We start from the raw sequence: 24630 nt of genomic DNA, 5'->3' as shown, positions 1-24630 counted from the left end.
GTAGCACACAGATACACAGTAAACTGTATAAACGCAGTTCCTCACATATTTTTATGAGGTGAGGAGGGCCTCTGGATACAGTAGCTGTAGCCTGATCGGAAATGAGTTGTGCTTTTAAGTCATGCTAAAGTCCTCATGTACACTTTGCTGGGCAATACAAGCAGGGCTGCGATCGAGTCTCACCCTGAAACGTGGCTAAAAGTGACAGTGCAGTTACTTGCTTGAGATTAAAGTGTTATTTTCTATATGTTTAAAAGAAAACTCCACAGAAAACTGAGGCTTTAATTATCAAATACTGAAGCTGTAAAAACTGTGTAGCTCCTTGGACAGCAGCTGTGTTCAGTTTAGAAAAAGAACAATTCCATTGTTACAGGTTTTAAGATCAACGACTTTTAAAACCTTTTTGCAACCAATCAACATGAGGAAGTATAGTTGCAGACAAAAACATTTCCGTTACTACCATGAAATTGTGCATTTAGTCTGTTTTGACATATTCTATTGAAACTTGTTTTCGTAAATAAGTGAATAGAAGTAGATTACACTGCAGGGTCGATTTTGAAAACTCATTATGAAATGTCATTATAACTATGTAAAAATGTTATTGCCTTAATGGGGTATATACAGTGCACATGCATGGTATGCAAATGTGATGGTTTTCATTATACTTTCCATGAACTTAAAAATCACCATGCATTGCATTGAGATTTATTTTACACATCTGACGTATTCATGTTAGAAGGATATGCGATGGTGCTTTACGGATCAGTCAACGTAAATTTTAGACACAGAAGCTGGTGGTTGCTAGGAGCCATGAACTCAAAGCCCATGAAACTCAAGAATGTTAGCATAAAATATTCAACAACAAACATAAATGGAAGCTCTGCATGATGATGTTTCTATTTGTTCATGTGCAGCTGTGTGGACTTAAACCACACGTCTCCAATTCTGTGGTAATTTTTCTTGTGAAGTAAAGCGGCAGGAAGGGGGACATCCTTTAATACCACTGAGAGGCAAAGCTTCAATCGTGGCTTCCAACGTAACTCTATCTGTGAACGACATCCTCCCTACACTCAACTGAACGTCTTCATAATAGCTAATTAACTAAAGATTGTACAAATTCACTGAACCAAAATTCTAAAACAAAGCCATTTTATATCTTTGCCTTGAGAATGTCGCTGCACTGATTGTTTTGGACATTGTTTTGTATTGCTGGACTTTTTGCAGGATTATATGCAAAAACTTTTCTGAGGGGTTTATCATAAGAACATGAGAATACATTGTGCTGAAGAAACAGTCCTGACCCTTATTTGTCCGTTTTAATATTGCAGCATTATTAATTGCTCCACTACACTCCTACAGACATCTGACAGGTTAGACTGGTTATTTTCCCTTATTTAAAATTTAAGTATTTGAATGGCTACAAAAAGGGGCTAAGCCAGTGTTTAAAAAGGAGAACATTGCCACTGGAGTGTGTCGTAACTGTCGAAGGGAAGGACAGCTGCTGTCATAATCAGATTTGACAGAAGTTTTCTGTGAAGTTTACCTTGAAGGACATGGTCAGCTACATGCTATTAAACATTAGGGACTACTGATTATTATTGGCTTCAACTATAAGTCACAATGCTGTTTGAAAACATGGAGCTAAAACTGTGCCCACAGTCATTAATTGGATCGTTATCTTAGAAGAAGAATCATCTTTGCATCTTTGTGTTCTAGGTTCACTGATCTTCAGTGCACATATCAACAGTGCGATGCTACCACTGACGTGTGAGTCACCTGATCTGATAGCAACCAAAGTGCTGTAATTCTCCGCCTGCAGTTTGGCAAATATTTTGTGAATACTTAGTGTGAAAGTGTGAACTCTACAGACTTATCAAAAATCACCGACACACCAACACTTTGTCATCAAATCAAATTTTTTTTTGGCAATACTAAACAAAGTGAGAGGTAGAGAGACTTAAAACTAAACTAAATAAATGCTACAATACTAAATACAATGTAATTTCATGAAAGTAAAGAGACTCTAGAACTTAACACACAGTCAGGTTCGGTAGTAAGATGTGAGTGTGTTTTTGACTTCTGGGCTTGGAGATCCATCCAGAACCCAGGGACGACACTGTACTTGTTTATGTTATCTGGTAAGGCTGGTTCAAGTCCCTGCTGCATTTGATTTGACCAGGGAGCACAGCTTCCTTTTGAGTCAAGGCAGGTGGATGGAGCAGAAGGTTTAGGAGCGTGGGAAGATTTCAGGCAGGTGATTGGTTTGTTCTTAATGGAACATGGCAGTGGTGGTGGTGGGGGGTTTGTGTGGGAGGGACAAAGCCCTGAGTGCAGGACAACAGTGCATGCTTATCTTAAACTAGCACATGCTCCATTTAAAAAAAAAAAAAAAAACACACTGTAAAGAAGAATGTGGCACCAGGGCCTAAACATTATTGTACAGATTCACAAACTTTCAGTTTTCTGCAGCCGAAAAATAGGAATCTGAAAGGTTTTCACATTAAACGGTAAAAAGTTCTTCCTGAAAAATTTCTCCTTTCCAGACCTCGATTTTGTAAACATTTACATATCAGAGAAAGACATGATTTTGTGACAGAGGAAGTGGAAATAGAAACAGCAAACCGATGAACAGTGTTTCAAAGAGTCTCCACCAGTTTGGACTCTTTCAGTCTGACGGATGCAAGTGGTCAGTAACTGTTCTGTTCAGTTATTGTGGTGCAGTTAGGTAACACCCTCCCCCTCAACCACCACCATGACCCTTCAAAACCCGCACCTTCGTCCAGTATGGGAAAAGTCCCTCCTTCGAAAAAGTGGAAGCTAGTGTCCCGCCCGCGTCACCACTAGCGGCCAAAAGTCCCGAAAGTGCAACATGAGAGAGCAGGCGAGGTTCGCCACATGCTCAAAAAGCTTCCGGTGAAGAGCAGGAAGAGGAAGAAGCAGAGAAGAAGTAGTAGAGACCAACGGAGTCGGATGGCTGGCGTTGGAGTGAGGCTTCAGCTTTTAAATTCGGCTTACCCGTCTGGTGAGAAGGGGGTGGATAGCTGGTGGCGGACCGGGGGTGTAAGGAGGTGGCAAGGGCCCGGGTTTGATGCCTCTGGTCCTCATGTAGGACAGGAACTGGTCGGGGATTTCAGCGAGCACCTCTTTAGCCAGCCGAGCCATACTGAGGATGTGGTTTCCTCGCCGGTCAATGTAGTCTCTGAAAGGAACAAACTGAGGGGAGCAAAGGAGACAAGAGGAGGAAAGATCTGTGAAGGTTCTCAGTCATCCAGGTCATGGGTCATTATGTTTTCTTATAGATATTTCCCCTCTCATCCAAGATTCAGTTATATGCACACGTGAAACAAGGAGAAGAGTGAAGATTCACTTCACACCTGGTATTAAAATCCATCCTGAGTGATCCGATCCGCACCAAGCACAGGTGTGTTTGCATCCTGAGACCCAATCCCTCTGACCACATTTGTTTGTGGCAACATTACACAAACACTGCCACTCCTCTCCAATTGGTCAAATCTCTCTACAAAGCAGAGCTGGACGAGATTCATTTAGCCACTCCTGAGTCCTTTCTCTCGCCACTTCTCTCATGCTCGCTCATGCAGACACACACTGACAAAAATATAGTGACATCGGACACATTCGGAATCTCAGACTGAGTAAAATCAACGTCATTTGGTCTTCGCGAACACAGAAGACAGTCGTGATTATTTGTATTTAGGGAAATGAGATCTGATCACATTGGTCAAAGGAGACACATTCTGGATGCATTTTAATGTCAGGTAACTGTCACTTTTGATTGGATATCTCAGGATGGATGTTAATACCAGGTCTGAAAAGGGTCATAGAAGAAGAAACAAGGGGAGGAGAAGAAAGTAGAGCAGAGGAGCAAAAATAAGGTTGCAAGGAGAGGAGGGAAGAGAAGAGGAAGCAAAAAAAAGGAGAGGACTAGAGAAGAAGATATGTAAAATATCAGGCGAGAGAAGGTGAGAGAGGAGAACAGAATAAAAAGGACACATGAAAAAAAGGGGGATGTAGTTTATGGAAGTGATTCAGAGGGAAGGAGAGATAAATGGCAGACTGAGAACAAGAGCACAGCAGGTCATACACCATGACCTTTTCTCATTCATCATAAATCCCACATTTCTCTGGAAACACTGTGCTGAGCTCTCAGCTTCACAGCCCCTCAGCCGAGTCTTTCTGTACCTGAACAATGTCCCTCTCTGCATATCGTCCTTGGGAAGAGATCCTCTCCTCATCTCCGTCCAGCTCGATCATTTCTGAGGAGGGAAGCACATCCATCACACCCTGTCAGGAGGCTCCGACCGCCACGGCGAGCAAACATGACACGCAGTTTGTGCGATATAATCTGCTGGAGCCATTAGCGTGCCACTGGGCTACATTGCCTCAGAGTGTTGACAAAGCCAAACGCGACATAAGTACACAGAATTTGAGTCGATGAGCGTGAAGCCACCGAGCCAAGTTGCACACAGGGGAAACATAGGGAAGACATGCAAGAATATGTGAAAGCAGAGCCAGCGATGTGCACCATAGGGACGTAATGCAACCATGCACAATGACTTCACAGCCATGGTAATTGTTGAATCTTGTTGACTTTGCAGGCTAATTGCTCATCGTGAGTGAGCTTGGTTTTACAGAGGACTGCTCTGTGAATGGTAAACATGAATGCCTTTGCAACAACACAGCAGAGAGGTGAGGAACGTGGCTGCGGTTGCTTTACAAAAAGGAAAAAAAGAAAACACACCACCGCTGGTCTGAAAAATGAGAATTTTTCCCATCGACTTAAGCTCAGACTCTGGAGGAAAAATTAAGGGGAAGGAGAATGGAGGAGAGAAGAAAAGAGGATCTGCACAAGGAAGAGCTGAACCATGTGGGAGGCGAGATAGGAAGTGGAATGAATGCAAAGGATTACAGCATGCAAATAAACACACACATACACACACACTCACCTACACATTAACACAAAGCCATGCAAACGTATATGTGCTCTTCACCCAGCTTACCATCAAATTCTGCTGGCCCAACCCCGACTATTATAATTGACATGGGCAGAGATGCGGCCTACAAAGGGTGGAAAGAGACAGAATATGTGAATCAAAAGCAGGGAAGAGAAGTGGTCATTCTTTTCACCACTTGCTATCTTTAACACCGGCTGTCAGTGAAATACCCCCATGAATTACTTACAGTAAGTTAACAGCGGGTACAACCGAAGCTCAATGGAAAAAATGCCCTCCCATTGTCGAGATAGATGAGTTCATCCAGTTCCATCTGGCCTCTCCAGACACTTTCCGAACGCCTCTCGTCCCACCAGTTCTGGAGTTTCTAATTTCATGCATCTACAACTTTGTCTAAATCTCTCAAAAGCTCGACATCTTAAAAATGACTCCCATTTACATCTCCCTCTGCCCTGAGCTGCACCCCCACTGCCACTATATTGTTTATTAAATCTGAGCTGAGCGGGAAAGCAAAGTACAGTTTGAGTGATGAATGATGGAGGGTTTCTCCAGTGTTTCATAACTTCCTGTAGTTATTAGATGGATGCTCAAACTGCCTGAGCTATGAGGGGCATGGATCCTCCGCGGGCCAGTAAATAATTACTCTCAAATCTTACTTTACAATAACATTACATCACATGGGGGGGGGAAGCTGGACTGGTGGTGAGGGCACATAACCAAGGCTCCAAATATATGAGCTCACCCAAAACCATTACACACATTAACTCTGATCACTCTAATTACAAAGCCAAGTTATTAGAGCTGAGCATAGCAGGGGGCGCATGGGGGGTGTGTGTGTTTGTTAGGGGGATGGGGGGGTGGGGAAGTGTACCAGATCTACCTCTCTCTTCCCTCACTCCACTCATTAGTGATGATAAGAAATGAGAGAGAGAGAGAGAGAGAGAGAGAGGCTTTAAAAGAGGAAAACACCAGATGGGCTGCTTCTCATATTCTCTCTTTCATATTGCTTGTTAGTTTGTTTATTGGGATTTCCATTTCTGAATTTAATTATTGCTGGACCTCCAGGGGTCCTCACATGTTTGACACAGTAAATGAACTGAATAAAATAAAAGCAAACAGTGCAAGGACTGCTGCTAGCCCATGATAAATGAAATTTAATTGGGCAAGTCACTGTATGTTTACTGGTTAAGATGTTTTTGAAAAGACCAAGTGCAACACGAGTGTCTTTGCTTATTTCAGATGGAAGTGCAGAGCTGCAGGATAACACCTTATTAGTAATTAATTATGATAGGAATTTTTGCTGCTATATAACATCTTTACACTGTTATTGTTTACATTTTAACTGGTCAGATCTGATACCTGATGGTGCTCAAGTGTTCCCGGTCTCTCACCTCTTTTTCTCCCCCTCCTCCCCCTCCCCACTATCTCTCTCTCTTCTCTCCCCTCTTTTCCACCCATCTCTCCTCACCTCCCCTCTGCTCACCCCGGTCGAGGCAGATGATCGCCCACATTGAGTCTGGTTCTAGAGGTTTCTCTCTGTTAATGAGGGAGTTTTTCCTCCACAGTCGCCAAAGTGCTGCTCATTGTGGGAACTGTTGGGTTTCTCTATATTAATACGATTTTAAGGTCTTGACCTTCTTTGTGAAGTGCCTTGAGATAATGTATATTATGATTTGGCGCTATACAAATAAAATAGAATTGAATTGAATTAAAGTAACCACCTGTGTGGGACTCTAAAGCCATAGAGCTAAAGTGGGACAGTTTCACTTGTCAACACTACACCTGGTATTGTGAAGCAGTGTAAAGGCAAGGAGAAGAGCTAAACCTGGAAAATCCGTCCAAGCAACAAAACATCTGAGTGCAAGCGCACAGTCTGAGCACAAGCAGAGGCTATTTTAATGCAAGCACAGTGTTTTGAGTGAAACATCACAAAACGTCCTGCTCTCAAGCTGAAAGACAATGCTCTTGAAGAGAGATGAGATAAAACATCAAAATAGCAAAGTGGATTTCAGCCTCAGAACATGAACTTAAATCATTAATATAGATCCCAAAGTTTCCTTCTTTACACCTGAAAGCTCAGACCATAAAATATACACAGATAGAGTTTAAATGTGATCTGGTACTTTACATTGACTATAGACTCCTTGGTCTGTGCCATGTCCGTGATCACACCATCCGAGATGATGAGCAGGATGAAGTACTGTGAGCCGTCCATCACTGCGGATGCATACCTAGCAATGAAAGAGAGAGATGTCAGAGGACGAATGAGCAAAAATAAAACAAATGACTAGTAAGTTAATTACCTTTTTTCTTCTAGTCTAAAATCTATAAGTGTATATTTAGGGGAGAACTGCCGCGACCAGATTGCTTGTTACCACAGAGCCTGTGAAATCTGTATAATGTTCTTGGTGGCTCTGGGAGAGCTTTCTACAGCGGCTCCAGCAGTAACTCTTCATAAAGTCACCAGTCATCAGAGTTAGAATCTGGATACAAGGTTTAACGGATATTTCAGGAAAGGTCCAACAATAAGGGTGCGTTTGAAGCTCAGCTCAGACGGACCAGTCAGTATACCACAGAATCTCTCCACTGCTGCAACTCCTTTAATCTTTTCTTCCTCATCAGTCTTGCTCATGTCCATCAACTTAACAAAAGTAGAATATTCAAATGCTGACTTGAACGTACCTCTGTCTTATATCTCACTAATCACTATAGTAATGACCTTATTACATAGTATCTAATATCAGGCTGTTACCCCTCAGAGATTAATAAAAGTCTGACCTTGTTACATTGAAAACAAATGGTCCAATTACAATGCGTGTGTCAGTTCTTTATCCAAAATAGTGTATGTATGACTTTTTCCAGTTCTTGGATGCATTGATTATTTTGAAAGTGTTTTTGCATTTTAAGGACAAAGTAAATAATATCAAACAAATATATTATCTTTAGTAATGTATAATTTAATTTAAGTACAATAAATCTCATGAAAATATCCTGATACGGTGAAAAACTATTACAAAGTTTATATAAATAATAATAACGAATTAAAAAATTATGAGAAAATACAGTATGGTTTATGCTTTAATTAGACTTACTGAGACACCTTGGATTTATTTTTGAGCTTTACACCAACACATACAGCTCTTTCTGTGACATAAACCAGGGTGAAATGTTTGAGCTGATGTCAACATTTGGGGTTAGTGTCACTTTTCAAATTTTTAGTTGGTAATACATTCCTGGGTTTTAGTCAGATGCTCCACAGACACGAGTGTGGCACCATGCACCTATTCTCAGGCTGAGTGGGCGGACAGCACTCAGGGAGAGAGAGAGCGGATTTGAAAGTCAATGATGAAAGGTGGGAAAAGTGCTTGTTACAGTCACTCTGTATTATCAGGTGACGAGATCTGGCGATACCGAATGTCAGAAAATACTGCACTACAAAACATTACATACGGTTTTATCAGTGGCTCAAAATGGGCAAGTGCTTCAGACGGTCCCATGAGTCTCTACTGGGAGTGTATATTATTCATTTTGAATATTTAAAACAGCAAGAGAGCAGCTTCTTGCATTTTTAATTTGTTGCTTCGATAAAAAATTAACCACACTTGAGGAGCCATATGTCATGTTAATCAGGTTTAGTTCTTTTCATACTGAAGATAAGATTTTCTATTTGTGTCTATTATATTTTATTGACTCCTTTTATTACTAAAAGACTGTAAACAGGATTTTCTAATCACCTTAACCTGAATACAGTCACACTGTCAGAGATGAGTTGTGCAGCTGGAGCCAAAATACAGAAGCAAGTAAAATAACCAAAAGTGTCCTTTTAATAAGGCAAATATAAAACTATAAAAGAACAAGATACAAAAACAAACAAAGTCCAAAAAGCTACGTTTACAGAAACCGAAAAAACACTGGAAACCAGAAAAGGCACCAAGGCTGAAGTGAAAACACAGAGAAACCCTAGTGACGAGATGACACTGAAAACATGATGAGACAGTGACGAGTGAACGACGATGAGGTGACAAAGACAAAGAGAACAGAGAGACTTGTATACACAGCAGAGACGTGGATAATTGAAGGTGAAGCACATTAGGAAATAAAGTTACAGACACAGACAGGAACATAATTTCAAAATAAAACAGGAAGCAGATACTCAGGGGAAACAATTTCACACAAACCTAAACAAGGAAACACAGGTAAGAGTCAATAAACCAAAAGGGTCAATAATCAAAAAGTGTCCAACAAAAATCCCTAAACCCTAATCTCAGAGTTTAGAGTCATGAAACACACTCTGAATAAACCATAATCTGATTAATACATTATGAAATACAAACAATCGAAATTGCAATAAAAAGATCGCAGGAACATCGGATAATAAATGTGATGATGACGCGAGTCATAATTAGACTCTGCTCTTTAACACGCTAACAGGAATGGGATATTCTATTTGCAAATCACTGAAATAATGTTTTATTCTGAATAAGGTCAATAGTCAGAATATTGGTGTCAATGTAAACATAGTGTACAAGAATGTATTGACTGTTGTGAAATGGTAGGAGGTTTGACATTTACTGTTTATTCACAAAATGCTTTATTCAATGCATGGGCAATTTATGTAAGTTCATTAGTCATCATGCAGACTGGTCATCTCCTAAAACATTGTTCATGATCCAACTCAACGCAGTAAATGTTGCTTCCTCTGAGATGACATAAGATATTTATCTAAATCTCCTCCCTTTGCTTGCCACATCATTGTACACACACACACACACACACACACACACACACACACAAACACACGCACTATTGCAGTAAATCGACTGACTTACAGGAGTTTTAGCTGCACAACTATACATTGTGTAGTGCTGTACCTGAGGACAGTTGTTTGTGTGTGTGTTCCTGTGTGTCTGCCTACATGTTCCTGATCCATGGCTGTGATTAAAGTGGACCTACCTGGCCACATGGTTAATAACAGGGGAGAAGTGGGTGGGTCCGTAGAGTCGCACAGATTTGAGACTCTGGTAATAGGCCTCCATTACCCCCTCGATACCATTGCAGTAGGGGTTCTGTGGATTACCATTCTGCACAGAAACAAAAAGACAAAGCTACTAATGAGCAAACATTAGAATATTTTAAATCAATATATTTCATATGCACAAGTTTTAAGTATCCAATATTGTGATCTAAGTTCATTTGGCAAATGTATTTAAGTATATTAATATCTAATGGGGGATGTGTAAGCTTAAAATAAGGTTATTTTAGGTTCATGTTAAATCTCCTGCATGTTGTGGTGTGATAATCCCTGTGTCAGTAGAGGCTAGACATACTATTTGCATCTAATTTCAACAGCTGCTGAAAAACAATTCTGGTATTTTGGTTGACAAGACGCTTTTAGAATCTATCAGATCAGTTTGTACTTAGATCTTCTCGGGAAATGTTTTAATTTCTTTGTGTGAAGTTGATGACATTTAAAAGTTATTTCAGAAAATCTAAAAACGCACACTTCAGTTGCAAAGATGATGCTGCCCGTCTGTGTCTTTTTCTTTCATGTGTTTATAATGATTTCAGCAAAACAATATAAAGAAAAATGTGTTAAATATATTCAAGGGCAAATAGAATAACTTGCTTACATTACATCTCTATGCTACACCCACAGGCCTTTTTTACAACTATATAAAATTAAAATATAATCAAACATAGTTTTGTTATTTCGAGATAGCGCAGCTACAAGGAATAATACAGCAGCATCACCCCGAAGGAGAAAATGATAAAGTATCAGTAGATTTTATATTCCTTTATGGGGAAAAGACTGGGATGGAATTTCATTTTTATTGGCATGTTTTGGCTGCGAAATTGCAGGATAACAGGATTACATACACACTCTGACACTCATGACAAAATGGCCTCCCCGGAGCCAAAACATCAATAACACTTGGATGTTATCAAAAAATATTACCTAGTGTAAGAGGCACCGGAAGGCTGCAAGCCTGTAAGGATGCACAATCCAATCATATATTAAATATGTAAAACATATTTTAGAGAAATGTCGAAGGTTTAATTCTTTTGTTGCAGCATTTCAGTAATGAATATCCTGAGGTGAGCCGTTTCACATTTTTAACTCAGCATGAGGAATGGAGAGCATGAGAGGCAATCTGGTACAAGCCATCAGGTGATATGCAATCTGTCTGAAGGAGAGGCTACAATCGGGAAAACAATTAAAGAAATACTCCTTTTAGGAACTAAAGTTGTTGTAGTGTTTTTGTCACTCTGCAGATCTCAGAATCTTTGAACGATATTAAAATCTCTGGTTGACTAGGTTTGATAAAAGAAAAAAGGCAAACAATACATTATTTATTCTAACCATATGTTTGGGCTTTTTAATTACCTCAGTAAGAAACCATCTTGACTGACTGTGCTTGGCTGGCCTCAAGTACGAACAACGCACACGAGACTCCTTTGCTTTGTAAATAGATCTTGCATAATTACAGATAATACAGATTCAGGGGTGGCCTCATCCCGCTGTGACTACACAGCTGTAGCCGTCCTCTTTAGGAGCTGACTAAGTTGAATCCTTAATGGCTACATTAATGCATAGGTGCCTTGTTCTGGGCTTTGGCGCCTCTGGGAGGCTGTTACCCAACACTGAGCAGCTGTAATGGCTTTAAACGCCTCTGGAGCAACATCTGAAAGCAACAGTAGAGCAGGGAGAGGATAATGGGTGGCTGAGGAAAGGTCAGGACGTCCAGAGACCCACAGTGCTTGACGAATGCCAGAGTGTCCTTGGGCAAGATACTGAACCCCAAACATCAAGACTAGAAAAGCGCTATATAAATACAGACCATTTAGTATTTACATATGCAAAGTAGAAAGATGAATTGGAGGAGGATGAGAGACTGATAAAGGATCAGTGGGCAGGATTTTGAGGGATCTCTTGGCAGAAATGGCAAATAATATTCACAATTAAGTTTTCATGAGCGTATTAATCAACTGAAACTAGGAATTTAGAACGAGCCAGTGTCATTATTCTTCTACAGACTCAACCATGTTGCACAGCCATGTTTCTATAGGCCTGAATGGACAAACCAAACACTGGCTCTAGAGAAAGCCTGTCAATTGTTGTCATTGTTGTGTTACCCGAAGGCTACAGTAGATTAAAAAGAGAGGGGTATTCAGCTGGTTGAAATCTGCACTGTCACTATTAAATGTAATGTACTCTATCCCATAACACTAGTTTAAAGAGGTATGAGGTTGAATGCTGAAAATGCAGACTCTGATGCTGCAGATTATTTATGCTTAATGGGGACAAGTGTATGATTTTCATATGTCAGAGCTGCAAAACAACACTCACATATTCAAAAAGAAAGTACAGCAGAAATAATGGTCACTCCAGAAGAACTTTCTCTGGCAGCTTAGAGCGAAAATGAGTAAATAGATGTGAAGTGTTGCATGGCTAAAACGACTTGTTTAAAGCCATAAACTAAACAGCTCATTTGGCTTTCATCAGCAGTGTGTGCAGGCTGGTTGGCTGATTGTATTCCTGTTTTTGGACAGCACCATTCACCACCCCCCCACCAATAGACTGTAGCCTGTAATTGGTCCTGTGTGTATGAAAGGTTTGTTGCAGGCAGTTTTTCAGTTTTACTTACTGAGTGTAAGAGTAAAACCTTGTGTTATCTGTGCTCTCACTGTGATGCACATGCTCCTCCAACTGGCATGAAAGAAAACTCTTTTTGAGAACAAACCGTGTTTGACTTTTTTTTATTCTGTCATTTCTTATCTTACTGTTGCTCAAACTCTTGTAATGAGCCCTCCTGTTTCACGACAATAAAAACCGTCCAAGATTCATAAAAAACATCACCTCCAATATTGTTTTAATTTGTATTTTATCACCTTCATTATTCATCACTTTGAGAAAGTTTTCATCATTGTTTGCACCAGAAAAACAGTGTTGCCTTCTTGTTTTCTGCCGAAACTGACCATGATGCTGTTAATGTTAAAACTATTGAGGAGGCAGAGTTCTCTATGTCTGCCTTCATTATGTGAACATTACATAAATGGATAATAAATAATAAGCAGGAAGATGTTTGTATGTTTTGTAAAAGGGAGATGGATACACAAATGAATGAAATTGTTATTTTTATCAGTGTTCATATGTGCCTTAAAATAAAAAGATGGGCGAATAAATGGATGACAGATTGAAAGGCTGAGTTTTTGGATGATGCAAATGATGGAATAAAGCTGTTTCCTCACCAGGGCAAACTCATGTGAGACCCGTCCGTCTGGTGGAAGCTTGGCACCAAAGCCCAGTGCAGGAAACAGCTTGTCACTGTCGTAGTCTTGAATGATCTCTCCGACCGCCCGCAGCGCCATGGCGTAGTTGTTCAGCTGGTACGGGCTCATGTAATGGAGCGAGGTGGGCTGGGACGGGTTGCCTGGGACCCGAATGATTAAACACAATACAACACACCTCAGCATCAATCTGTAATTTTGCCTCCCCCCCCCTCTGGGGCTGTGAGTCATATTAAAATAAAAAGGAGAGGAGTGGGTGGAAAGGGGTTAAAAAGCAGACCAGAGTTTGAGGAACACAAATATTTCCCTGTGGCACAACTGCACTGGAGGAAGAAATAACCTCAGTGGTTGGAGTGAGGAGCCACAGTTTTACATTATGTAGCCACTGCTGCAATTAAGCTACCACACGAACAGGATGGTGCTGCCCCAGCAATCTGCTGACCCTTAAGGATCTCACTAATGCTCGTGAATGAAATGAAATCAGTAAACATGTGATTACTCAGAGATAATGCAGAGCTTTTTGCAGAAAAAACTGTTTTCCTGTCCGTGAGGCGAGAAGTTGCTCTTGATGATTTAAAATACAACTAAGGCATACAACAATTAAAAATAAATGTTTAAAGTTCTGCTTCTTTTGTCTTGTCTATATTTTTGACACCAAAAGAGAAATAAGAACAGATAAATTAACAGATGGAAACTGGAGCTCAAAGAAGAACTTTACCCATCACAAAAACACAAGAAGTAATGTGTATATATGCTTGGAAGATAAGAACTGTATTTTTAAACATGGGCCATATTTTTTCAATGCTTTGGGTCTTAATTATTAATGACATCAAAATGGTTTAAGATTGAGCTTGAACGTTATAAGCTATTAGCAACTGTGAAACCTGCAGAATACTGTCTGAATTAAACACTGAGGCACGTAGTGTACAAACTGTGGTCAATAAATAACATCACACTAAGCTATGAAGTTAAATTAATAAATGATATTCAGATAATTGTCCAACCTTTTGCTGCTTTACCCTTTTTGTCCGTCTAATTAAACACAAAGTGACGATGGAATAAGTCAATGGAAATGGACTGATAATAATTAGTCAAGAGCTCACATCACATTAAGATCGGAGCGTTAACCACCAAAGTTTGATCTGTTCCACACACTTAATGGATTACACTGATAAGAGCAAATCTTTAACACACTTACCATTTGATGCTGTGAAATCAATTGCCACTGTGAAATTAATCTGAGTCCTACAAGAGAAAATATATCCGTCAATCAAGGAATCCTGAATCACTCTAGATTATATCACAGCATGTTTCAAAGCATGCAGCAGTAAGCAATTAAGCAGCGGGCTGTCATCAGCAGTCGCTCTTAATATTGGAGCTAAGAGATAAACACCGTGCAGTAATCCTTTAAACTGAGTCTCTGCGGAGTCGACACTGCATTTTAACTGCAACTGGATTCAATGATGAGAGCGATGCTGGTGCTGAAGCTTTAGAAAATCACAGGATGCCTGTTATTGTGAACTTACCCGCCTCTGATGTAGTCCAGGAAGGAGAGTTCAGTGTCCACCAGGCAGGACAGGAGTGTGACCTGCCAACCACAAGTGAAGAGGTTACATAATTATCACTTTAACATGTGGCTCCTGATTCTCAGATTGTTAGAGACCTTGTTAAGTTTTTGCTGTATCTTTTTCCTGACTATATATTATTTTTCTTTAACTAGTTGTTCATTAGTGAAAAAGGGGACCCCTCCCCTCTCTATAACACCACTGGCTACAGATTTGTATTAATGGGCTACAGGAATAAATGAACTTAACTAACTTGCAGCTGGTTGCTGAAACTGCCAAGCCACAATTACAACCGTCAGTGGAGCGCACTATCAACAGTCCCCTCATGAAACCACATTCAAATTCACTCGATACAGATTTTGTTTTGGACCTACAACAAATCGCACATGCTTAGAAATACCAGTCCTCTGAACATGCCTGATTATTTAAATCAAGATTCATGATTTACTATAATAATGTTAAAGAAAGTGAATAGAATTTGTGGAAATGTAATGTGCTCTTTTTCTTAATTCTACGAACAAACTAACAAATGAACACAAACTGGAAATGATTTTAAATGAAATATGTAACACAGACTCAAACACATGCATGTCTATGGGTCTTGTAAGTTTATCTGATACAACTTGTTCCTCTGACGCTGTCTTTTATCTGCGTTTTGGATATAATAAATAATAGGTCACATTAACCCTGAATAGCAGCTTTAAATTTAGCAAAGCATCAAGTGTAAGTGCAGCATTAGTGTAACGGTGCAAAAAACATCAGCGAGCTGAGAGCACAAACTCACCGTTCCTGAGTTTTGATACTTTTTCTTCTTCTTTCCTTTTTTCTTTGGATTAAGCACCTGTGGAGATGAAACACACTTAGTGAATACCGTGTAATGAGTTGGCAAAGAAAACTTTTATCGCCACATTACATCCAGTTTAATTAGAAGAATAGATTTATTTATTCGAAATTGAAAATCAAATTTTTCATAATGTGCGTCCTGGCAACTGAAATATTCAGTCTGCAGAGAATCCAGCACAGATTAAACCGATTAGAAGACGGGAGTGAGAATAAGCCGATTCAAGTTGCCCTTCACAAGCACCTTTACTGACTCCTGACTGTCAGTGATTTATGGTTTGCTCAAACACAGCTGCTGAAGATGGTCATGGACCAGCGGGTGAAGTGCACTTCGAGGAAGGGAAGCATCTTGTTAATTAATCACAAGAGTCACTATATAATCACTGGTGTACACCTCCATGTCAGTGTGCGTAGTGAATCACAATATTAACCACTGCTGAATAAGAATGAGGAGGTGATGTCCCATTGCCGAAAAAACTCTCTCAAATGGGGTCAAACCAGCTCTCCCTGCAGGAGCATCTGGAAAATGTTGACTCTAAATAAAATTGGAGCCCATCAGCTGCCACGCCTGTCAACATGATGACATTCCAACCCATGAGTATACACAGTATTCATTACTTCATTATTACAAAGGGAACTCAGTACTCATGGGTCCGACCACACCACTCTTCAAACTCAGGTTTCATTTTGATCTCGTGTAGAGTTTCACGACTCTATCTGTCACAGTTGTGATGCTATTGCAATCGCAAAATCTGACTGAGAGACAGGCAGACAGACAGAAAATATTGAAAGCACTCAAAACTCAAACTCATTTTGCCATGACGACACAGTCAAGGCGTTCCTGAGATTTTGAGACGCACAGACAAATGGACAGACAGGTGCACACTGTCATAGTTTATAATCAGGTGGAGGATAGTTTTAGTGTCTCATTATAAATGACCAGATCCAGTTTGTAAAGCAGTGGATCAGTCTGTTCCTCAGCTCTGATGTATATTTGTCGAAACATAGAAAACTGGAAAATCCACTGGAAAATTAAGGCAGGCCTGCTGATGTTGTTTTTTGTGTGTGAATTACAATTTAACAATGTGCATTCTTAATATTTCAGAAGCACTAACACAAAATAAAAAATGAGCATCTATTAAGACTAAACTTAAAAATAACATTTGCTCTAAAAAATATCTGCATCCAGATGTAACAACTGGGTTTGTTTGTTCAGTAAATAAAGGTTTGGCAGAAGATTCACTTCTCACACTCTGCCTTTACTCCTCTGTCTGTCAATTCCTCCTTCTTCACACTGTAATCCCTGTCAAAGGTCATTTGTTAATTGTTACATCACCATATTTGGCAAATCCCACTCCTACCTGTGTCCCTGGAGCCAGTTGCTTGCCAAAGTCCTCTGTCACTCATTTCAATGCTCACTGTTTAACACACACTGTCTTGAGCTTTTTTTTTCTTTTCTTTTTTTGTCAGTTCATCTTCACTTATCAGTCTCTTCCAATTATTTCAACACATCTTAACAACTGAACAGCTTCAACAGCTCCTCTTGTATCCCAGCCCCACTTTGATGGTTCAGTGAGAGAAGTGAGCCCAAGCTTGTCTTGTTAGGATTTTAGAATCCGGGCAGGATTGGTTTAATATTGTTTAGCATTGCTGCTTTTAACAATCACCAAGTCTCATAGCATATGAGCCATATTGTTTTTTAACCGAAGTGGAAATATAAGACTGTCTAGTCTTGATTAAAAACACTGTTTTCATTGTCTACTTGTTCTCTTTAGAGCACGCCATGTGACTGCTCATCGGAATGATTGGTCTGAGTTTCCATGGCTTGTTAGACCGTTAAGGCTAGAAAAGGCTCTTTGTCACAATTTGATGATTCTCAATGATTTGTCATTAATGGAAGCGTAAGTGAGTATATGAGAGTGTACGTGTGTGTGTGTGTTTTCGAGAGAGAGGAAACTCACCTCATAGATGTGGAACTGTGACTGGCTTCTGGACATTTCTCTGTAGCTGGTGCTGAACTCGCCGATAAAGTCGTGGCTATAAATCAAACACAGTCACATTTCTACCCATACTGTAGAGAAGCAGCGTCAGAAAAAGCTAAGAACCCATAAGAATATTAAAAAGACTTGCTCTAGAATCAGAGACTTCATGAATTTTTTTTTGTCATGTGTTCCTTGGTTAGTGGAGGCGTGGGCCCTGCTTCTAATTTCACAATTTCATGGACATAATCAGTACAGTTGGAATCATGGTCAGGAATGAATGGGAGGCAAAATGTCCTTGAAATGTCAAAAACTGCCTCTGAAATTAACAATGAAGGAGCAAATCCACTCGCTTCAAAAAGATAAGCGCTATCTTTATCCCCCGACTCACTGCATGAAGTTATCTGTGTGGGGACTGCTCAGGCAGTATTAACAGCTAATGTGTATTTAAAGCAGTATGGTGAGTTGTCACATGTACGGCTCTGTGGTGATATTTCTCTTACAGTATCCACTCTAACTGAGAGACTTATATTATCAGGCAGTCTTTCTTTTCAAGGGGGGGTGTACATTATCAGTGTCCTCAGGAGTAATAGTCTGGTTCCCACAATATAAATCTCACAGGTAATTAACACGTTTGCTTTGCCCCAGGGCCTTAATGCATATGTACGAGGGATACCTTTCACAGCAGTGTGCGAATGACACGATAATTACTACACAGATACTGACGGATAGAGCATCGTATCACACAATGAAGTCATTTCATGACACAGAAGAAAGAGCATTGTTTCCTCACCCTCCATCTCTGTCCCAGTCATACACCTCCACCTTAATGCTCCTGCAGTGAAAGAGGACGAGAGATGGAAATCCTATTAAAGAACCAATTAGCATCACTGATTTACAGCGTTTCTGCTTAAAAAGCTGGCAACTGGTCCTTAGAAGGCTGAGGTCCTAAGTGGAAGAGCCTACATACCGCAGAATGTTTTTCCTTTTTAAACATCATCATCAGTATTCCCAGGTGTAAGGCGAATAAGAAACGAATTGTAAAAAGATAAAAATATATATAGGAAGCACTCAGACAGTACATCCCACCTCCACAGCTGCCCAGTCTTCTTTAATCTGACTAGAGATATTGAAGAAGAAGAAGGAGAACCAACAAGGCCTATGTCACAAAGGTGTGTTTATAGCCTGAGAGTGTTTATGTCATTCGAGAACTGGTTGTGTAATGTTTAGAGTATATTCATTAAATCAAAATTAACTATATCAAAAGACAAATTGTATCATAGAGGTAAAGAACAGAGGCTTTGATGTGTGTCCATGGTAGTAATGTGCTTTCTTTCTATCATTGTGTTCACAGAGGCCCTACTTACACCTGGATATTCACATTAATGTTAACATGTCAGAACCTAGTAATTCCAGTATATTCAACATGACATGAACAGGTAATTAACCAGTGGCAATGGCTTGGCAAATGTATGGATTATATACAGTGGCTAAGAGATCTGCTTAAATAAACACAAGCAAACAAAACAACATCAAATTGAAAACACACGTTCTGCAAATACACATAGCACAACAAAGCAGACAAAGTGCTGCTGAAGTTTGTGTCTTCAACAAAGTCTTAATCATGTCATTACAATGTTAAAGCTAGAATGGCACCCAGCACACCTCCACCATGTCTGAATGACCAGTTCAAGCACAGTGATCTGCCCCCAAACTGCAGGAAATTAGGCAAAATATCAATTCTCTGATAAAGTTTAAAGGAATATTTGTTGAGATAATGTGACTGAATAAAAACCACACTCTATCAAAACACAAATGAAAACATGACACCACTGAGGGGAAGTTATGTCATGCTTCCTGACTCGAGATCCATCCTGAGATCCTTGTGCACTTCAGTAAAAATAATTTAGTCTTATGTCAGCTCTTTGTAAGAATAATTTAGCAGTTAGACTGCAAACATTGTCAGTAAAAAGTGGTTCTCTCACTGTACCTGTCATAGTCTCCGTTACACAGCGCCCTGACAGGTATTTTAAAAGCCTGCCACACTGGATCCAGAGTGTTCTTCACCACCTCTGTTTTGTGGCAGATGGTATACCTGTAGGACAACACAACATTGTTAACAGATGATAAATCTACCTCGAAGGCAAAAACAAGAGCATGTGAGTCCCCTCTCTTCTTAAAAAAGGGGAGTGTTTCCTTTACTTCATCCTCGGCTGAAATAACTTATTTCCTATTCTTTTTTTATACAATAACCAGTGTGGCTCCTCGTTGCCGCAGCGTGCTGTTATGCCTCAGGGCTGAACATTTAGGCTGCATCAGTAAATACCCAGCTGCACAAAGAGAGAATGTGCTAAGTGCGAGATGCTGAAGTCGACTTGAATAAAAGCATCTGCAGGGCAAAGAAACTGTGACCCCCACACACTGTTTTCACTTAACTCCATCTTATCCATCCTTTCCTCCCTTTATTTCCCTCTTGTCAACGCTGTCCTATTATCTCTGCTCATCCCTCCTTCTGCTGCTTTCTCCTGTTGACAGCTGGATGGCATAAGTCACATACTGTATACAACAGCGAGCATTACGTAAAGCCACATAGGCAGTTTAGACCTTATATCCTGTGTATGAGAGCTTTTTGGAGCATGAAAAATTACTCTCAGCGTCTATATGCATTTCAGGCATCTTTACATCCTGTGTGTGTGCGCTTTAGTGTGTAAAACTGAGATTGCTGCTTTTGTTAATTGAGAAAATTGATGTCCGCAGATACCACGGGCGAAGCGGCATCTCAACTTACGATCCGTCTTCGTTGCTGCGGTAGAAGACAAGGAAAGGATCAGATTTCCCAAAAAAGTCTTTCTTGTCCAGCTTGTTGCCACAAAACTGCAGCATCACCGACTCCTGAAAAGGAGAGAGGGAAGAAAAAAGGTTGGACTGTATATATATATATATTGCAAGGTTTACAAAGACTCATTCACGATTTCTTTCTAGTTGCATTTGTTCCATTTGATTTCTGTTTGATCACCTAAATGCAGCACTGGCACTATTTCAGTATTACATCAATATTGATGAAAAAGGAGAGAACACATTGTGTTTGTGTGAATCTGGATCTTTTCATCACTGAGCTCCGGGGGCTGAAATTAATATTTGATCTTTATCTGCCACAAAAAAGGGAGACCAGAGGACTGAGTTGAGATCATGCGCCTTAATTCCACCCTCTAACGTGCTTGTACATTATTACCATGATATCATATTAAATCTATAATGTATTATGTTCAGGGGGTTATTTTTCAATTAAGTGAGGTAAATAATGTTTGAAAGTGTTCTTAATGAGGCCATTTATTTTGTTTCCCTGTGGGTCTTTGGAAGGCACCCAGAAAAATGGATGTGAGCTTGTTTCATTTGGCTGTAGTTTGTTTGTAGTTTGTTGTTGGAAAGAACAAAACTGGAAGAGGAACAAAATCAAATTGGTCAAATTCTGTGATGGTTGTAAAACATTCTGGTATATTGTCCACTTCCAGAAAAGAAATGGGCATTTCAACCTCTTTTACAGCGGTTTTGAAGCAAAATGACACGTTGCAACATTTGTTCTTTGACTTTGAAGGAATGACAAAACTAAATATGTTGTAATAAATGAATAAATATTTTCTGTTTGATGGTTTGACCTCAGAAAAAACACTCTGTTCTCACACTCTTATATTTTGTGAAGACACACAAACACCACCAAACAACAAAAGTCATTTGAAACACAAGCTATTTTTCTGATTGTGTTTTCCTTCAAGTTTTTTCTTAACTTAGAGAGAAAGAAGGTTTTAAAGTCACAGTCTTGCTCAGCACAAAGTTCAATTGAAGATATAAGTACAGTGTCCAACAGTCTTGAACAGAAGTCCACTCTTGTTTACTTGTATAAAAAGTGTAAAAGTAAAATTTTCTTCTCTGTAAACTGGACACAATACTAGTTACTAACAAACAGTGATGGCTGGTTAATACAGGGTGCTGGGGCACCGCCCCCTACAACATCCTGAGACAAAAAAGCCTTTATATGAAAATGTTAAACATCATTTAATAATAGATTATTCGTACAATGCTGCTGGTTGACCGTAAGCACCTGTGAGCATTCAATATAACTTTTTCAAATTGCATTGGGTAAATTTCTGTCTAAATACTTCCTGGAATTGTTTTTCCTTTTCTTTAACATAGCAAGATAGGAATAAATCATGGATCAACGATCTTAATTTATAGGAGTTAGGGTTAGAGTAATGGGTGTAAGTGTGTCGCTTTGGTACAAACCCAACTTTGAATCTAGTGAATTGAAATGTGGTTTTATAAGGGGATGGTTGGTGTTGAGGTATATACAGTGAAGAGGGCGAGGGTAGCATTTATTGCAGGGTAGTTAGACTGTATTGGTGTGTTTATTAGTCCTGGAGGGAACTTGTGTGTGTTTTATATAAAAATGGTTTTGTAATTGTACGTACACTTACAAAAAGCATTTTGAGAATATTTCTTTTATATATTTATTACCCTTATTACAACCAGATTTATGTTAAATCATTCTTTTTTTTTTCAGCTGTGTGAAGTGGTAGAGGGTTCAGAGTCATCCCTGCAGAGGAGTTAAGAAACAAAAAGAGGAAGAGAAAGGTCTCTGAATGTTTTAATTCAAATCCTTCAACAGGGGAGCAGATGATGAACTCTCACCCTGCAGTTGCTCAGCTCTTCTGCTCTCACTATGATGGTGCCACATTTTTTCCCTGGGATCCCACTTGAAGTAAAAAAGAGAAGAACAGAATATTTCCATTAGATTCAGGTAGGAAATGGCTTTATGAGAAACAAGTCAGATCTAATCTAATCTAACCTAATCCAAGATAAAAGAATAAAGCAAAATAAAATAATCGAAGTATCTATTCAATTCTCAACACTCACAACTGTTAATTATTGCTGAATGAAAGCCTTCGAAACAGAACTTAAAAATAATGAAACACACAGTGACATTTCAGCTGCAATGTTTGTTTACATCCTGAGCTGGTGGAGCGTAACATTCAGCCAATAAAGCCAGGGGAGACCAACCACTAAAAATAGACCAAAAGAATGCCACGGACCCGGGGCCAGATTCAGAACGAGGCAGGGCAGAGATAATTTCATATGGCCATGCACTGTCCAGTAATGGCAGAGAGCCTAAGATGACACATGTGGAGGGAAACTGACGGCAATTTCAAGCAAGGCTTGTGAAACTCCCCCCCCCCACTCCCCAGCCATTCTCTCTGTCACCTCAGACATGATGCACAGGGAAGCATTCAGGGAGATTAATTTGCTGCGCGAGCAGAGAGATTGCTCAGTAAGGGGGCAGATGGACAAATGGCAGCAAGAAAGAGGGAGGAGAAGACAACGATAAAAAGTCACAGGAGAGAGGGAGAAGGACAGAGACGTAGATGAGAAGTGAGTTGGATGAGTGGAAGCAGAGTGAGCCCAAAAACATCAGCCAATAGATCCCTTTCACCTAAATCTTACACACTGGACCTTTAAGATGTGTTTTTGGCAGGTGAGGGTGTTTGGAGGCACCTGAATGAATAAGACCACACATACAGTCGCACAAACATTCAGACACAAACAAGATTTAAAAATAATAAAGAATATTTCATATAAGTGTAGGTATGCACACACACACACACACACACTCAAACAGATCTGACAGTGAATGAGGCAGAGGTGATTACATAACTCAGTGACAGAAACACATTCTTACATCATATTTCTTGTGTGTCATTCTTAAGCAGATCCATTCAGCTGCAACTGTTCATTTATTCTGCCACACTGACATTGACACACACACACACACATAAGCACACACTCACAAACATAAACACTGACAGAGACAGACAGACGGTCATGGATGTAGACCCTAGTGCAGTCACTGTCTTCAATCTTAGACACACACACACTGGACACCACTGCAGGACAGGGGACAAGGCGAGGGTCACACTTCTGACGGCTCGTTGCCTCAGGAGGGAAACAAAAGTAACAACAAATTGTTTTTTTCAGTCACTGAAGAAGATGCTGCAGCTCAGCTCTGCGAGTTAGAGGACAGTGCAGCTGAGATGATATCAAACACTCTAACCCACTTTATCAATGAGGCACAACAGAGAAGTGTCTTTTCTTTCGGAGAGCGTTTCCTTACATGGGTTTAAGAGAAGGTGTATTAACAATGCAGCATCTTATTTATTTACCTATTTCTTCTTAAATGTGTCTTTTAAAGGCTTCATTGATTTTATATATTTTAGTCAGCTTTTTCCAAGTCTTTTGTATATTTGTTTATTAGAACCTGGACCAAATCAATTGGAGTCTGTTGCAGATACTGATATTAGGGAGTAAATTATTTCGAATAACAATATTTAGAAGTTAAGAAAAAACTTGGCAATGATTCCTAAAATGTCATCATCAAACCCTTGTGACAAGGAAATGTAATATTTGTACAATTTAACTATAACCTTTGAATACATTTTCACTAAATATAAACTTGAATTGTAAAATGTATATGTAAATGTAATCAGTATCAGGATATATGTCAGTTTATATAAACTGATATATATCCTGATACTGATTAGTCTGTGAAAGGTTCATTTAGCCTGATATCATCAGCAAACTAATATATTGTTCAGGCTGTTCTGTTTTGTGTTGTATGATAGCATTAAAGTAGCATGGCCATAAAATGATGTCATAAAAACTGAAATGGTCCACAATAGGAAAAAGGTTCCCCCACCACTGCAAACGAGTGATCACAAATATGAGGAGGAGAGGAAAGTAAAACCAGCCACACGAACTGCAGCAAAATGTAAAATTTCTGAAGGTATTCCTACTTTGTTATCGTAATCAGAAACAGAGGAGAACATCATATATTTAGTGGGAGGGAATTGTCCCAGATCATTTTTAAGGCTTGTGTAGAGGCTTCTGTTCAGTTTAAGTTACTTCAGAAAACGAGCTGGGGGCTCCGCTCAACACTGA

The 24630-nt window shown here is 39.7% G+C and overlaps 1 protein-coding gene across 1 annotated transcript in view; it reads right to left on the bottom strand.

The window, feature by feature from the left end:
• Window positions 1–227: 227 nt before the first annotated feature.
• Window positions 228–24630, bottom strand: part of LOC109624099 (copine-8-like) — a 59980-nt gene continuing 35577 nt past the window's right edge. Inside the window, exons 7-20 of the mRNA XM_020078596.2 lie at window positions 22330–22393; window positions 20432–20535; window positions 19634–19738; window positions 18437–18478; window positions 17626–17701; window positions 15609–15665; window positions 14786–14847; window positions 14458–14504; window positions 13221–13402; window positions 9924–10051; window positions 7099–7201; window positions 5019–5076; window positions 4201–4274; window positions 228–3213 (exon numbers count right to left, since the gene is read on the bottom strand). Coding sequence (XP_019934155.2) covers window positions 3001–3213; window positions 4201–4274; window positions 5019–5076; window positions 7099–7201; window positions 9924–10051; window positions 13221–13402; window positions 14458–14504; window positions 14786–14847; window positions 15609–15665; window positions 17626–17701; window positions 18437–18478; window positions 19634–19738; window positions 20432–20535; window positions 22330–22393 — 1315 coding nt within the window. The 3' untranslated portion in view covers window positions 228–3000. The remainder of the gene's footprint in view (window positions 3214–4200; window positions 4275–5018; window positions 5077–7098; window positions 7202–9923; window positions 10052–13220; window positions 13403–14457; window positions 14505–14785; window positions 14848–15608; window positions 15666–17625; window positions 17702–18436; window positions 18479–19633; window positions 19739–20431; window positions 20536–22329; window positions 22394–24630) is intronic.

This window comes from Paralichthys olivaceus, chromosome 7, assembly GCF_024713975.1.
Source record: "Paralichthys olivaceus isolate ysfri-2021 chromosome 7, ASM2471397v2, whole genome shotgun sequence".
NCBI lineage: Eukaryota > Metazoa > Chordata > Actinopteri > Pleuronectiformes > Paralichthyidae > Paralichthys > Paralichthys olivaceus.
Note: the sequence above shows the minus strand (reverse complement) of the source record. Positions and strands in the feature narration are given on the sequence as shown.